The 17086-nt window shown below is 42.0% G+C and overlaps 1 protein-coding gene across 1 annotated transcript in view; it reads right to left on the bottom strand.

The window, feature by feature from the left end:
* Positions 1-1488: 1488 nt before the first annotated feature.
* The window catches only part of LOC144949549 (dual oxidase 1-like), a 41853-nt gene continuing 26255 nt past the window's right edge, over positions 1489-17086 (bottom strand). The window contains exons 23-33 of the mRNA XM_078879479.1: positions 15562-15740; positions 14561-14791; positions 13473-13572; positions 12366-12415; positions 11963-12090; positions 11183-11336; positions 8013-8236; positions 7391-7552; positions 6478-6633; positions 4033-4161; positions 1489-2794 (exon numbers count right to left, since the gene is read on the bottom strand). Of these exons, the coding sequence (XP_078735605.1) occupies positions 2672-2794; positions 4033-4161; positions 6478-6633; positions 7391-7552; positions 8013-8236; positions 11183-11336; positions 11963-12090; positions 12366-12415; positions 13473-13572; positions 14561-14791; positions 15562-15740 (1636 nt within the window). The 3' untranslated portion in view covers positions 1489-2671. The remainder of the gene's footprint in view (positions 2795-4032; positions 4162-6477; positions 6634-7390; positions 7553-8012; positions 8237-11182; positions 11337-11962; positions 12091-12365; positions 12416-13472; positions 13573-14560; positions 14792-15561; positions 15741-17086) is intronic.

Below are 17086 nucleotides of genomic sequence, written 5' to 3'. Positions count from 1 at the left end.
TGATCCTTATGGCGGTACCCCGAGATACCAAATAATACAAAACTGGCCGAGGCAATTAAATATTTTATTTCTGGGACACTATTTTCTTCCAGGGGTGTTACTTAACTCCGCGACTGGGTTACCAATCGATCCGAAATCGGTGCCACTCCGCGATGTCGAAACGCCAAACATGAGCATTAAAAATCTGTTCTCGAAAATTGCAACTTTGAATAGTGCATGGTGTACAGGCTCGTCGAGACGAGTCGATTGCCGCATCGCCGACCATCAACAGACTAAAAATGACTGCTTCACGGACATTATGCGAGAGCCGTGGTACTATGGTTACCCCGTGGTACCGCCATAAAGGTTCATTTATCAAAACCGGGGAGAAAAAGATGGGCGTTTGTATTTAGCCACAACAACCAAAACGTGAGCCAGCGATGTTATTCATAGATGCCAACACCCCTTGCTCCAACAGCCATGTAAATGGCTACACGGGGGGGGGGGGTGGACTTTGTCTTGGTATGTAGGCGACTTGCCCATGTTTGGGGACGAAGGCGTGGGTGGGAAAGCGAGTTCCTGGCCCTGCTAACCCCCCTTGTGAGACGAATTGGCTTTCTTTGGTCACCAACAGCACTATTGGCCACGTGCGAGGAGACCGTTTTATTTGTGTTTGTTTAAACCCCAAGGGGTTGAGAATGGCCACTTTTTTGAGGTGTGTTTGTCTCAAGAAAGCCAGGTGCAGAGGTCTCGGCCGAGATTGATTTAATCGTTCGAAATGTTTTCGATTGAATGTTTTTACTTGCCATTGCGTGGCGGAGTACTGCATATGTCAATATAACTCGTCTTTTTTTTTATTTAAAATGTTTTTCCCGTTGCGAGAAATAATACATTGCAGTCCTTTGTCAGTGCACTGTTGGATGAAATCATTGGGTCGGTCATTGGGGTTATCTGACTACACGATATTGGTGAAGGGAAGCCGAAGAATGGTTCAAGTATGACTCACCAATGATGTCCAACATCACTCCCCAAGCTGATACTATGCTGATATAAACATGAAAAAAGGTTCATAACCTTCATTGTAAATTATTCACCACCAATATTGAAGGCGGATGACTTCATTCAAATGTTGACATTACTGCCTTCACTGGCTCCTTCACAATTGTTTCCATTGTCTCTTTCACTACGTCTCGTCTGTAGTAGGTCTCAATTCATGACGAATCGAGCTTTATCAGTGTCCCTTCTCGCTTATATATAGAGCCCACGTCCTATTGCCTTCTACATCAAATTAGGGTTCTCAAAATTGCGTATCCTTTCTAGAAATACCATTTTGCAAGCATTGGCATAATTCAAAGCATATGCACATCATTAAAATGTTTTTTTATTTAAGATGTATGTGATAAGATTTGCTTATTAGCACATCATAGACATTAAGCACGAACCACACTAGGTTTGCAACTATTCAATGCAATCAACAATTACAGAACAGTGTTTTCAAAATGCGTTCACACGGCATGAATTACAATACTTATAATCACGTTCTAAAAATAGATATTTTAAATAAATTGTCGAACATACTGTACATCTTTTTTTTCACTTTTATTTCCAAAATAAAACCAAAATGTAGGTTAGTCATAATTGCAGCGCAGTGAAAAAAAATCACAAATTGCGTTACAAATTGTAACAAACGTGTGCAGTGTGAAAGTGTGACCTCATATATGAGCATACGTTTTAGGAAATGTGTGAAACATACATTGCGAAACGTATACAATAATTCACTCTTTTAAAAACCTTATATTTATTCATTCATTCTTACTAAACAAGGTGGAAATGGACAATGACTGGTCATGTAAATAACCTACGAGAGATGGACAGAATAAACTACAGAGTCCAAACTGAGAGAATTGAATAGAAAGCAGAGGAAGACAGTGGAAGAGATGAGACTGAAATTGGATGTTGCCTAGATTTGTTTCAAAATAAAACCCATTGCAAAAAAAAGAGAGTGAGACTGATAATTGAACACAAAATGCAGGCCAATTCTACGTCGGAGAAACAAAGGGAATGAAGCAATGGAACAAAATGGGGACCTTTTCAAAACGGACCATCCAGGGATATCTGCGCGAGCACAGACAACATGGTAAGAACACACTGTCATGTATGTGCATATGTTTAACTTCTTTCGCACCAAACATTGCCAACCGTGTGCTAATTGGAGGTGCGGTCTTGCGTGTTATATTGCTACAAATTATCCCAATTGTAGCTGCCCGTCTTCTCGCCCACGTCTGTAAAATGTGACTACATCATTTAAAAAGGCAGACAATAACACCTACAATATTTAACTCCAGTATGAGTCCGACTATCAGACCACATCAAAACGTAGTTTTAGAATGTAGTCTTGATGTGAGCATGTGCGCATTATTACTTGATAGTTAAAACCAAACCTAACTGTACGTTGAAAAGACTCCTTGTTTTCACGAAATATTATTCTGCTTATCCTCTGACTGCAAATTAACGCAACAAAATAAAAGATCACAACATAACTGATGTTTAAAGTGTACCGCTTGTGATAACGTAAACATTCTAAAACGGGTTTCATGACCAGCAAGTGAATCATTTGGTTACTGATACACGTGGGGTTTATATTTCGTGACCAAAATGTATCTTGCATCTGCAATGAGTGCAAATTGTGAAATCAGAAGTTCTCGTAATGGTGGACAAAGAGGGTTTGATCATGACCATTTAACTGGCGGCAAGACTTCTCAACGGTCTTCGTAAGACCCGGAGGTCCGCAGCTAAAAATGCCGATCTTCCCAACCTAAAACAGAAAACATGTATTGCATATAAAATACATCATGCTCAGCGCTGACAAGAATGTAAAAATCATAACTTTGATGTAAGTTATCAGGACAATAATATTGGTCACGATTGCATGGGCAGTTAAGTAAAATTGGGCCTACAAAACACATTTTAACTCTTCAAACATAGGTGGCACATCGGCTAGAACCACTTCAGTTTAGAGAACCACTCAGACCAACAACGAGGACACTTGGCCCATAATTCTGCAGGTCACAACATGGAGAGCTGCACTAACATTGATTAGTGTGGTCAGGATTCATTGTGAATAATGTACTTTATGTCCTTAACTCAACTCAAACAGAACACAAAGAGTTCAATTCCCAGCGTGGCATTCACACAGTCCGTTTTACATCCATAAAATGAGTACCAGTGTGTGGGAGATCAACAGTGGGTATCCTATACAGCGGTAGTGGGGAGCGGTAGTGTAGCAGTTAGAACGCTGCGAACCTGGCAATCCGGGTTCGATTCCTGCTCACAGCCAACACCAGGGACGATTATCTGAACTGATCCTGGGCCTCCCCTAGTTCGACTCAGCCTCACATGAGTACCTGGTGCGATGTTTAAACATCGCCACTCGGGAGACAAAGGCGGCCGGGCGTGGTGTTGGCCACCCACCCCCTCGTGTGCCGTGTCGGCCTTCATAGGTGCTCGCTAACAGCACTTGCCCTTACATTCTGTTAAGACTATAGGGGGGATTTTTGTACTTGTATTGTACCCTATAATCCTATATATAGACTCTCTACTGCCATATGCACGTGAAATTTCCATTATGGGTGCAGGTCCATCAAATGAGACGAGGACTGCCCCGTGCTTATTTGAGCAGTGAAAACATTTGACGATTCACTTTAAATTTTAGGTTAACCCATGAGTCTATAAAAGGTGCATTAAAGGAATGTAGCAAAATTATTTAAAAAAAAAATTTTGTCCATCAGCCGACTATCACACTGCATGTAGACAACCGTGCTAATGGAAGGTGCGGGGAAAGGATCAATATTATAATGATCAAAAAGCATTTTGCTTCAAAAAGCCATTGGGCTGATGAAGAGTGCTACGTCCATTTTTTTTTGTTTTTCATGAGCCTTTACTCACGGTACTCAACGGCAATGCGTAATGAGTTTGGGTGGCTAATTAATAAGTTAGGCGTGCCCAAAACAAACTCATGAATGCAAAAATACTTGTCGGTAAATGAAGACAAACCTTCGGGTGCAGATTCTGCAGGGAGTTGAGGAAGGGCACAAACTGCGGGCGGCCAAAGTGCGTGATGGAGCGAAGGCCCGTGAACAGACTGCGGTTGGACACCTTCTGGAAGTGACGCTCGCAGATGTACTGCAGGAAAGAAGGTGAAAGAGCAGTGTTAGGTTATGAAATTATTGTGACACAGATTACAAAGCACAACACATTTTCCATAAAAAAAAAATTTAAAAGACCATTTCACGTAAAACATATTCGCAGTTAACAAAAAAAAGAATACATTTGCCAGTCGTTATAGTAATATTTTCCCTCAGTGTACTCGTGTGTCTCTACGTTACATCAATTGCATTTAAAGACGTTGACAAATAATGAATCAAATTAGCTGTTAATATACAACAAGTTTCAGTTTACTTAAACTAGAGAAGAGCCCATGAAGTAAACCATTTTTTAATACAACACTTGGATCAGCATAACATTTTTACTATTATTGACATAGCTTTTCAAACAAAGGCTTCATTGTAAACAAGCAGTCAGAAGACTGACAATCTTCAAACATTGGCAATGTATATTCAGTAGCAAATGCAAATATGCTATTAAGAGTATACTATGTGTGGGTAGAGCAGTGGCACACTTGTTAGCACATGGTATTAGAAATCTGAACGCCGAGAGTAAGTTTGATTGCAAGGCCATGACGAAAGTTGGCTTGGAGTGATATCTGAACCGTTCCTGCACAACCGTCAGTATGATGAGGTATGGTCACACAACCAACAATCAACGACAATCAATCAATCCAAGATTTATAACGCGCCATATTCAACAAAAAGCTGAGATTAAAGGGCGAATAGCATTGAGAAAATTACACTGAACATAAGAGAAAATTAATGTTTCTACTCTGGTCTTAGAAAAAAAAGATTGTCGCTGCTGCCTGACTGAACTTCAGTTGGCAGACTCTTCCAGACGGAAACACGAATCGCATTGAGAAAACTAAATTAAACTGAACAGAAGAAAAAAATACACGTTTACAGTCTGGTCTTAGAAACACCGATTGTCATGGTTTGACTGGACTTCAGTTGGCAGACTGTTCCAGACCATCAGAGCTGCAGATGAAAAGCTCAGCTCTGCTGTCCTAAGCCGAGTAGATTTCACACAGCAGTAGCAGCAGCAGGTCCATACTAAATGAGCGTAGGTCTCTTGATGCTACATATGGGTGGATGGCATTGCTCAGGTACGTTGGTTGACCGGTTGTCTTAGCTATGAAAGCAAACACTGTGATCTTGAAATGGACTCTCTTATGCACCGCTAACCAATGTGGCTCCTTAAAAAGGTTTGAAGAGGTTGTGAGAGGTGGGGGGCCAGGCAAACGACTTGCGAGGAGGGTGCTTTCACGAAGCTGAAGATGTTTGCCGAGGCTATCGTGAACTCCGCATCGTACAGAGTTGCAATAATTATCAAGGCATGTGGCATTGAGACTACATGCGATGGAATTCACTAATTTCATTTAAAAAAGGTTTTTTTAATTCTACCAGGTAAGGCCCACTGAGCTACATAGCTCTTTTTCAGAAGCGATGTAGCCACAAATGACAGCTCAACGAAGTGGCTTATCACGTGAAAATGTATAGCAGGCAAATACTCTAAATGCATGTTTCTAAATGTGGAGGTGAAAAACTGAAGGACATGGACAAACATCCACACGACCACGGGGAGAGAGACACCGCAAACTCCAAATATACATCAGGCGTCTGGGTCGAGATCAAACCCACAACTTCCTCCATACCGGGCGAGGTACTTAAAATCTCGCCACTGTGGTGAGACGTTCTTATCTATGGAATTTCTGAATATAACGTAGAGCTCAGGTGTGAAACCTGCAAGACCAGATGAACTCGCTGATACGCAATTCAAAGCTGAGATGTTTGTCGAGTGTAATACCCAGCAATTTGAGATTGCTACGTGTTTTTTTTATGGGACTGCCGGCCACGACGAATGGAAACTGGCACGTTCAGACGTCGTAACTTCTGACGAGCTCCGCGGATCATAGCCTTAAGATATTGAGGGGTTGAGTTGTGGATTGTTGAGCATCAGCCAGTGTTGTAAAGCTCAAGCACATTATCATCAGCATGTTGATGTACGGATACGTTTACACCGAAACTCTGTATGAGCATGCCTACTGGAAACAGGTAAGCTGCAAAGGGAATGGGGTCCTGAGAACAGAACCCCGTGGGACACCTAACAGAGACGAGATGATGTCCACGTCTGATGACGCTAGAACAGCCAGTCAGGCACGGAGAGCCCTTCATCCAGCAGTGGATTGACAGATAGCAGTCATTTGTTATTTCAGACGACATTACCAGGCTATACATTGCAAACCAGATATTGTATCCCTTGGCAAGCAAATGAACAAATCAAGCGACTGAAAGTGCACTGCGGCGTCATCTCAGAACGTGTGCTGTATACCAGCATGGCTGTGCGCAGATCAAACTTCTCGGCGAACTGCGTGATGTAGGTGTGCGTGGACACCAAGTCGTTCTTGTCGTTTTCTTCCACCTCCCGGATGATGTCTGTCAGCCACTCGAACTGCCGTTGGGTCCGCGTCACCCAAATGAAGTACACCTGGTCGAGAATGGCACACCCGTTTCAACGTGAATATTAATACAAATGCATTCATTTCAAGAGAACATCATTCCAATTTCTCTGAAGCTTTGGGACACAGAGTTGTGGTTTAATGAGTGCATATCCATTACCAACCGATCATGGATAGCCATAGTAATTTATGTGCATACATTAACCCCCCCCCCCCCCTCTGGCCTTCACACAAGATTGGCTCACGAGTGACGACTTCACATTTATCCCTCTAAGACCAGAGGAGGAGGATTTCTCCACAACTCTGGCTGCCCACCTGATGATGCTAATTCTAGATTTGAAGCTTTCGTGACTGCAAGGATTCATACTCTTAGGTTTTTTCGGTAAAGTCACGTAGGTAGAAAATAATAATAATAATAATAATAATACAATAATAATAAATGAAAATAACTCAATTAAATCACGACGTTTCGGAGGCAACACAAGTCTCCGTCTTCAGGTGGGACCGTCACAGCTAAATTTACTGTATCAAGTGAACTTGATGAAGTGAACTTGATGCAGTAGCCAAGTTCACCTAAGAGTCTGATGATGCTACTTGTATTTACTGGCGAAACGTCATACCCGAATTGTAAATGTTGTGGGTTTTACTCTCCAACACACATGTGTGCTGTCGCTTGGTGGTGGGTTGAACGACACATTTAAATTTACGCGATCTAACCCAAAAACCTCTATTATGGTTAATGAGTGCTGTATCACGAATGTGATACTTCAGATATTACCCTGTTACCTTTTTGCAGGAAATGAGCCGGGCATTGATCGACGACTTGTGAACAATGTCTTTGAGGATGGACGCAAAGGGAGTGACTCCAATGCCCCCTCCCACCAGCACGGACACCTCGAAATCATTCCAGTGCTGGTGTCCCTCCCCAAACGGACCGTCCAGGTATATCTGCACACGTACAGACGGCATGTTAGGAACACTGTAATGTGTGCCATATCATTGCAGATGATCCAAAATGTAACTGGCAGTCTTTTCAGCCACATCTCGAAATGTAACTACAACATACTCAAAACGGACATTGATTCTAAATGTGGAGGGGAAAACCGGACGACCCGGAGAAAATTTCACGGGACGACGGGGAGAGAGACACCGCAAATTCCCCATATGCAGGCGTCAGGGTCGGGATCTGAATCGAACCCACGACCTCCTTGCATACCAGACGAGGTAGTTAACATCTCGCCTCCGCAGTTCCCCTAATAAATAAGCATGCTTCTATTCCTCCAGCGTGTCCCCTGTTCCACTGTTTCTGTATAGTGTCTTAAGAGAATCAGTTGCAGTATCATTATAATGCTATATATCTTCGGGAAACTATTAATAAGTTGCCTCTCTAGCACGTAAAATTATGTACCTTGGAAAAGGACCTGGAGTTGTCTGGAGAGTAGGTTTCACGGAGTCGCGTGGTCCAGGGCCCCACTGCGCGCACGTGAACGCTCAGGGTGTTCTCGTGGGGTGCGGACGTGAGCGTGAACGGGTGGTATTCACTACGGCCCAGTTTCAGGCAGGCCACGCGCACCAGCTGGCCCGACTTGTATTCGAAGCCGTGTGGCCGTTTAAACTCCAGGTGAGTCACCCCTGAACAAGACAAGCACTGTTGATTAATCTCGTGTTTTTACAACTGCCACAGGTGTTATATAGCTATCTGATGTGTCTTCGGTGTTCTCAGGTGCTCCCAGCACGCGTGGAGCAAAACGTCGGACGTCGTGCCGAACAGCACGCAGTACAACTTTGAACACACATCAGAAAAACATAAAATATGAATAACTGATGCAATTGCTCATAACCAGGTGAGGCTTTTGATTCGCTTCTGTTATTGAAATATTGTTAGATATCTCAGAAAAGTTATAATAAGAGTATCGAATATTTTGGTAAATGGAATTTTACAGCACTCTGTAGTAATATAATTGTTAATTTCAAGGATTGATTTCTTATTCGGTGTTTCTGGAATGCTTGGACTATGGATACGTGGCATAAGGCACTCGTGATGAGTACAAGGTACATCATGCATATCCATATCCCGACATTAATGTACCCTATATTGTATTCCTGTAATCAGTTATATAACCCTATTAACAGGTTTATTTTTTTAAAGGACAAAATGAGGCCAGATGGATATGGTGTGTCTAAAGAATTCCCAGAAGAGCATTCCCGACTGTTTCCAAATGGAATTAAACAATGGCTAAGTTGTGTGTGGCGATGTGATGAATTGCAATACCATAAACCCTTGTTAATTCGACACATATGAGGCTCTGGCCTTATCCAATATCCCAAATTATGTACAATGGTAGTCCCCAGTGCCTCCTGCCCCAATACATTTTTTATTCAAAATTTGTTTTCCAAACTCTTCACATCACACACCCTACGCATTGACACACCTGCATCAATTACATCCACAACTGTTGATTTATCTCGCAGACTAAGGGATGTATACTTCAATCCCTTCCTATTACATATTGATGTGCGTCTAGACGACATTTCTGAGAGGGTTGGCTTGCACAGAGTGCACAAACAAGGTAAAGTCCAAAGCGACGGGACTGAACTAACACTCACCACGCGCGTCGCCACCAGACTGAGTCGTTGTTTTGATCGTGGTGTGTGGCGTCGCTCGACGTGTATGCCGAAATTGGACCATTCGGTACGGCAATTCGGCTTATGCCGAATTACTAATACTCCGTATATATCCCCAATTACGAATGATTAAATACCGAAATAACGAGGTTTTACCGTGTAGCGTAAATCATAAGAATGAACTCAGGTAATTGCAAGAAACTCACAAATTACCCAACATTGATTTTGCTTCTGGCATTTTCACGTGAGAGTAAGGTAATTATTTTTGCTGAACCCTGATGGATTATGATAAATGACGTCTGCATTGCTTAACATGCTCAAAGTGTCACGACATAGGACCCATCTGTCAAGGGTAGCCGTGGCAACGTGGTTTCAGGGCTTTCTCAATATTGGCACTGAGCACATAGTTCAATAAAGCAACTGCCAAAAAAATATGTATATGGGTGGGAGTGGTAGAGAGAACAGCTGCGTTTATGAGAAATTGAGAGATCTTAAATATTTATTTTGGCGTATAGCTCAATGCAGGTGTGGAACGGCCGTGCAGGGGAATTAGTGTGCTCCGCCATGAAGCTGGCAAACAACCCGAGTTTGAAATTCCGGCCATGGCTTACAACAGCTGTGAGCGGTACCAGAAGTGGTTCCCCATCCTCATTTCCATCAGCAACTCATACTGACCAGTGTGATGAAATATGGTTAATATAAAATAAAAAAACAAATCTATGACCAACATGGTTTGGGGAGGCCTTCACCCATTGGTGAATTGAGAATGGCTGGAATTGATGTCATCTAGATATTATTTCACAGCTCAATATACACTTATTTGTGTATGCAATCAATACGTTTTTGTCAGCCTTGTTTTGCTTGCGCCGGGTAAAGTAGTTTACAAGCAACACCAACACCAGGATGCAGTCTACCCAAGCATGGTTGATGACATCCATTCCTTCGATGTTGTCTTCATCTGACATTTTCTTAATAAGGCACTCAGCCTGATTAAGAATAATTTATTTAGGGCAGGTATTTATCGTAATTCAAAATGTATTTGGGGTACCGTACCAATATCCAATTTCAACACATCTTTTCTACTTTTAATTTAAGATGGATTACTTTTGGTCTTAGTGCTGCATCATCAACAAGGACGCATCATAACTGACCCAGTGATTGTAAACTAAATAAGCAGACGATGTCTCCTTCACATATCCATCAATCCACGTAATAATTCAAGTATTTTTACACAACCCATCAGCTGCACAGCCTTCTGGGAGTGTATAATTTCAGCAGCCTTGATTCAAGATAACAAAACTGTGGGCCAGTTTTGACATACAGCAGAGCCAGGGATGGTTGAATCAATGCTGGTGAAATGCTGATATTATAGTCAAATGCCCTCTCTTTTATGGTATGGGTCCTTGTTCGATACAAAATAATATTGGGATAAACTACTCAAATGTTATCATTCGCATCATTGTGGAGAATATAAATTCAACATAAATAAGAAATGACTTCTTCACATATCCATCTCTACACAAAATAGTGATAGTAGTTGTGTATTGCATCTAGACCACAAGAAAGTCCCTCAAATTATATAAAATACTGCAATGTACGTAGTCAGAATCTTCCCCTCTGCAGTTTATGTAAAGTTATTTGGCAGAACGTAAATCTCCACCTCCTTATTCCTCCACTTTTAGGTTGTCTGGTTGACTTTTTGTTTCACTGACATGTTTAACTAGTAACACTGTTAAACAGTACTACAGTTGTATTTAATTTGAAAAACAGTACCGTGTTGGATTATATTTATCGCACCGAGTCAACCTTTGTCGATGTGATCGATGGCATCCCCATTGCCTCACATGAACAAGCGACGTGACCAATGACAATTGCTCTGCATTCAAAACCATTGGGCAGAGGAAAACCGAGATCACACCAAACAAAAACATGCATGCAAAGAGAACAACATACCCGAGGGGAGAAGCTCAGCCTTAATAACATCGATCTCCACCTTGCGTCGGCTGAGACTCAGGAGCCGGTCACCCATGAAGATGAGGGCAGGCGGCAGAAAATACATGTAGAACCTGGGCTTCTGGACGAGACCAACACTCCCATGCAGGAGCATCTATGACAGAGAGGAAAACATGGTGCTTTACATTTGTTTTTTTTAAAGGATGCTGACATGATTACACTAGACTCCCACACCTCTAATTAGCACGGTTGGCTACGTGCGGTGCGAAAGAAGTTCATCATACATACATGCAGAATTGCAATCCAGAAGTTGCTGGTCCAGTGGCATTTCCCGACATGGCAATTGAAACCATTGGCAAGTTTCTTAAATCCACCCCACCTCCAACCCCCGCCACCTCTGTCCGCCCAGCCAGTACAAATGGGTACGCCGCTGTCAATTGGCAGGTGGCATGTGTTGGGGTAAAGTGTGGGTAGTCACACCTCCTCCGTGACGTCCGGCCATTGCTAACGCAGAGGTCAAATAACCCCCCTCTAGGTCCTTCCGCGCGTAGTGGCTGCAATCTCTCTGCTCCGTCTCCCTGCTCAAACGAGCGTCGTGTTTTGCGCACATTGATTTTGGTGGCTCTCTGAGCCGCCAAAAGCGGAAACTCCACGTTCGTACGATGTTGGGTTAGGGACTCGCCCTTGATTGCCCACAAGTTTCTCTGATCACGCTTCCCTGATGAGCACGCTCAGACCATTCGGGTTTCCTGAACCTAAAACGATGGACTGGTTGCCTACCAGAATGTAGAACGCAAAGTACAGCTGGTGGGTCAGCCAGAACGCGTTGAACGAGTGGCTTCGGGAGAAGCGGCTGGCGAAAATGTAGAGCACCGCAAGGACCACCAGGAGGAGGACTCCAGTCAAGCCTGTTGGCAGCAACACGAAACACCAGGAGCGGCGCTCAGAGACCGAAATGATTTTCGTGAAAATGGCTTATGGGTAACCACTTACGGTGACAAATTCTCACAATGATTTTCCGAAAGAGCTTTTACAGATAGATCATAAATATGCGTGATAGCTAGTTCACCATGGACTATTATTATGATAAATACGTCGTAAATATGGTGCCAGAATTTCTATGATATACAATATTTTTATTCAGATGCATTTAAATATATAATCACAGATGTACGGTATTTACCTGGGATTGTTTGAAAGTACCACCAGTAGAATTTTGGAGGTATTTCAGACCTGGAGCATAAAACAAAAACGTTTAAATGAGGCTATACAAGTGTAAGCAATGAGAAGACCTTTAACAACAGGGCCAATAATTGTTGCATTAAACCAAAACGCCCTGATAGTGATAAGGAGTAAAGGAAACCCTTTTTAAAGAACAAAATATAAATACTTAAAATATATGCATCTACAATTACATGCCAGCGAATTAATTTTGGAAATACAGTCGTGTATTATCTATGGACTATAAATTTCAATAAATAGTATACCAGGGAGATTATAGAATTCTTACAAATACTTTGCATGCTGCGGTGATACCTTGTAACAATGTTAACTAACAGTGTCATTTTACGGGGTTGTCTGGTGTTTAATATCAATGCAATGCCGTGGCTGTTAAAAAACAAATCTTTACAGAATAACGACTGGGGCAAGGAGCAGCAATAAACATTCCTATTGTCAACATGATATATGTCCCATTTTTATGACCCAGGTCACTCTGGCAAATAAGATGATCCTGATCTCTTGATGTTCATTTGAACCTGGTTAAAGGAAATGAAACTTGAAGACTTAAACTATTGCGTCTGTAAACACGGTATAATATTAATGGTTCACGACAAACCTTATCGTGAATAGTAATAAAATGCTCCATATTCTGCCACCAGCATTTGTAAAATCCCCCGGTGTCAGTTTCAGGCCATAAAATGTTCGTAAAAAAAATTTGCATATGGAGTTGGGCTACATGGCAACAGAAACCTTTTCTTCTTAAATGGGTTCCCACCAGGTCAAACATCATGATCACTGCATGACTGAATTATTGTTAGATTCATGACACATCATCAAGACAAGTTAAAATAAGCACCAAAATAAACGTTTACCATTGATTTATTCAATCCATTGTTTAATTCAATCAATTGATTTATTCAATCCATTGTTTAATTCAATCAATTGATTTATTCAATCCATTGTTTAATTCAATCAATTGATTTATTCAATCCATTGTTTAATTCAATCAATTGATTTATTCAATCCATTGATTTATTCAATCGATTTATTTATTCAAACCCACACTTACCAGTCGTTGTAAAACCAGCTTGGAAAGAGGCAGGAGAGCACGCTTAGCGGGATGATGGAGAAATAGTACACGTTTATCACGTGGCCAATGGTGTGCACGACTGATGGAGCAAAAGAGAACAAAGAGAACAGGTCAAGGCGACGCCGATATTAAACTTCCATTACTTGCTGCATTTACCCATATCATATGACGCAGCCCCAAAACTCGTGACCGGTGCCATTAAAGTCATGCAAATATGGTCAAACACACACACACACGCTTAATAAATTACAAGATGAGCCGCCAACTTTCTATTCTAAAAATATGGAGGAAATGTGCATATTGTAATAGGTGTAATACTACTACTAGAGTACTTAAGCGTGTGACTGGCAGTGGGTCGTCATGACCTCCAAAACTTCCACCCACGTAAAGTGGTCTCACGCGAGCCTATTTCATGGATAAAGATGTCTGTATACCGTATTCTCTGAATTAATAGATGCTCCAGAAAGTAAGAAACTCACCAAAAACTGGTGCCTAGTGTAAATAACGTAATGCAAACATCTACCTACTGATTATAAGATGCACCTCCCAACTATTGCTTTAAAGTACAGGGGTAGTGAGATTTATGACCCAGAGAATACTATACATACAAATGTATCTGCTAGATGAACCCGCCGACCTGAGTTCGATTCCAGACAATAACTAATATCAGTGGCGAGAAATATCCGAGATATGCCTGGGTCACCAACTTCACCAACCAGCACTGACCACCATGCTGGAGTATGGTCAAATAAATCCCATGACTGAAAGAACATTGAAAATTATTATTATTTTGAAGCAATTAACAATTATGAAAAGTATTCTTGTGCATTGTGTGCCCCCTTTTTCCATAGTCAAGTATAAGAAGTTCTGCATATAATTATAATTTTATTATTTTTCGTTAAATCAGAACCGTATATGCTTGATTCAATTAGTCAGAGCTGCAAGAAGAAGAAAACGTAGCCCAGTATAAAAATAATAATCGAGCCTTGTCAAGCAAATATCATTTTACGAAGGTAACCTGGTTTCGAACAGAGAGTCGTATACAAGGTTTCAGATTGAAAACTCACTGGACACAACGAGGCCAGTCATGGCAATCATGCGATGAAATTCCACGGCCGAGTCGAAGGGGATGTAGTGGTTGAGCCTCGTCTCGCGCAGCGCCGTGATGATGTTCCGGCACATGGTGAGGAGGATGAACGAGTAGCAGAGGCAAATTCCAGCTGCTGAGCCGCGAGCCAGCCTGATGCCAACCTCTGTTACCTGCTGGATACCAATGTCTTTTGCATCTCCTGGGTAATCTGCAAGAAACATGGGTGGGAATGGGGGGAGGAGTAATTATACATCGAATGTGTAAGGAGCAACGTTTTGTTATTAAGTGCGTTGTATATAATGTGTTCATGTGATCCCCCCTGCAGTCTCCAGCCACGAGAGGCCACTATATTCACCACAACAACAAAAAAACTGATGATTGAATCCAGTCGCCACCCTGACTCGCAGTGATTTGTTGATTCGCAATAAGGAAGGTGGATCATTATATCTGTAGAAAGTATCTGGAGGCCTGAATATAATTTTACCCAATGAGGTTGCATTGTTGTCCTACTGATGCAAGGAAGGGCCAGTGCAGTACTCATTCATATTGCTATGGTGCAGATCTGTGTCTACGTAGAACGACCACTGACACTCTTGACCATCCAACAAATGTAGTACGTAGCCGACTCACTCGCAACTAAGGTATAGGAAGATGTTACACCATCCACATATAGGTTACTGGACAAATATAAAGCACAAACCGCCTTACACACGGGGATCTGCTTGACTGTGTAAGCGAATGTGTCTTGAGATTTAGACCAAAAACTGTATGTGAAAAGGTCAAATTGGTGGACATCTCTAGATTCGCAATAAGGAAGAACAAATGCAGCACTTGGGTGCGGCCAGTTAATTGGTCAGGGTGGACATGTGGTGGGTCGGATATACGCGGCGCACTTAATTTGTCAACCCAAGGCTTCGGTGATGAATGCACATGGCGGTGGAAGATTCCCATGCTGGTAACGAGGGGCACAATACGCACGGAAGGCGCGGTCGACCATGACGCCGGCCATGACAGCGTAGAAGACGAACACGCAGAAGATGTGGCGGCGGTAGTTTTCCACGTAGCGCTTGAAGGCCTGCGTCTTCTGGCCCAGCTTGCTCCGGTCGTAGTGCTCGTGGGCAGCGTCCGTGAACGGCTGGTCTCGTTTGGCGGTAGTCCTGTGATAGGGTGAAGTGTGGTATGGTACATTGCTCATTTGACAAAAAAATATATAAGAAATATTTTAAAGGTGGATTCATGATTCTGTTGTAAAAATAATATATATATATACCATAGAGTTTTACTTCTATATTTGGGGGGAGGGGGGGGGCAGGGGTTCACTTTGTCCCTCACAGGAATCGTGGGTACATAAAATGTTTTTTTTATTTTAATTTGAAACTCCTGAAAATAAATTAATGGTGTCCAGTTTGGGAGGGGGGGCGATGCCCCCTTTGTGCCCCCCCGCCAAACTCTGCCCATGATATATACATATTTATTTAAAATGTGTTTTATTTCCCTGGAAGTGGTGCACAAGCACAAATAACAAAGTCATGTTCGTCAATAACACGAGACTAAAGGAAAACAATATATAGCTTTACAAAAATAATCTATGCCTTGAGTTTCCTGGCAGGCTGCTGGTTGGGCTCCTGTCCACCGCAACAATAGTCCTGTTGTTTGTTAGTGGCTGTAAAAATCTAGCTGGGTAACTGGCTAAACAGGATTTTCCATGGGAATAAATAAATAACTATTGAAGTGAAATTAAACGGTAGACTAAAATAGACAGCGACACGGAAGAGGTGGGACTGACACATACAGAAGACTGACACGGTCCATTTAAAATTGCTGTAACTTTTCAGTTTGTGCTCATTTATGTCATTCTCTTGCCAAAATATTCAATTCAAATATCCCCGAGATTATTAAAAAGGGGATTGCTTTTAAATGCTCCGAGTACTGGGTCGTGAGAAGAGTATGAAAATGACAGCCGTCTTCTACTGCAGAGCAACGGATACTCTACGAGTTTCTATAAAAGGCAACGTTTCGGGTAATGGCCCATCTTTTCATCAGAGAAACATCTCTGAAGAGGGAATATTGATTGAAACTTTACCCGTTATATATACACAGTATTTTCCTCTTAAGGGCAATGTTATTGACGCGTGTGCTAGGGTTTTTTTTTTAAACGAAATTCTGCAATGTTTTATATCGCGAGTATGCTCTTCTCTGATTTCATCTTAATAGCCCATCCAACTTTAAATAAGTTCACATGCATGCGTTGCACAAACCCAACATACCTTGTGCAAACAAAGAAAAGCCGGTCTCACTTCAAGATAAAAATGTTGCATTAGCAGCTGTCCGATTACTTGGGTTACAAGGCGTTTTACTGAAAAGGTCCGCATGATGCGTGTCTAAGCAGTCACATCACAGCTGTGTAAAAAAGTCCACGCATTCAGACCGAGGCGAACTTAATAAAAGGTCACGTCACTGTCAAGTACAGTATTCTGTCCATTACAGTACTTGTTTTGATGCA

The sequence above is a fragment of the Lampetra fluviatilis genome, chromosome 3 (assembly GCF_964198595.1).
Source record: "Lampetra fluviatilis chromosome 3, kcLamFluv1.1, whole genome shotgun sequence".
NCBI classification, from domain to species: Eukaryota; Metazoa; Chordata; class Hyperoartia; order Petromyzontiformes; family Petromyzontidae; genus Lampetra; species Lampetra fluviatilis.
The sequence above is the reverse complement of the archived record's forward strand: the minus strand, read 5'-3'. Positions and strand labels throughout refer to the sequence as shown.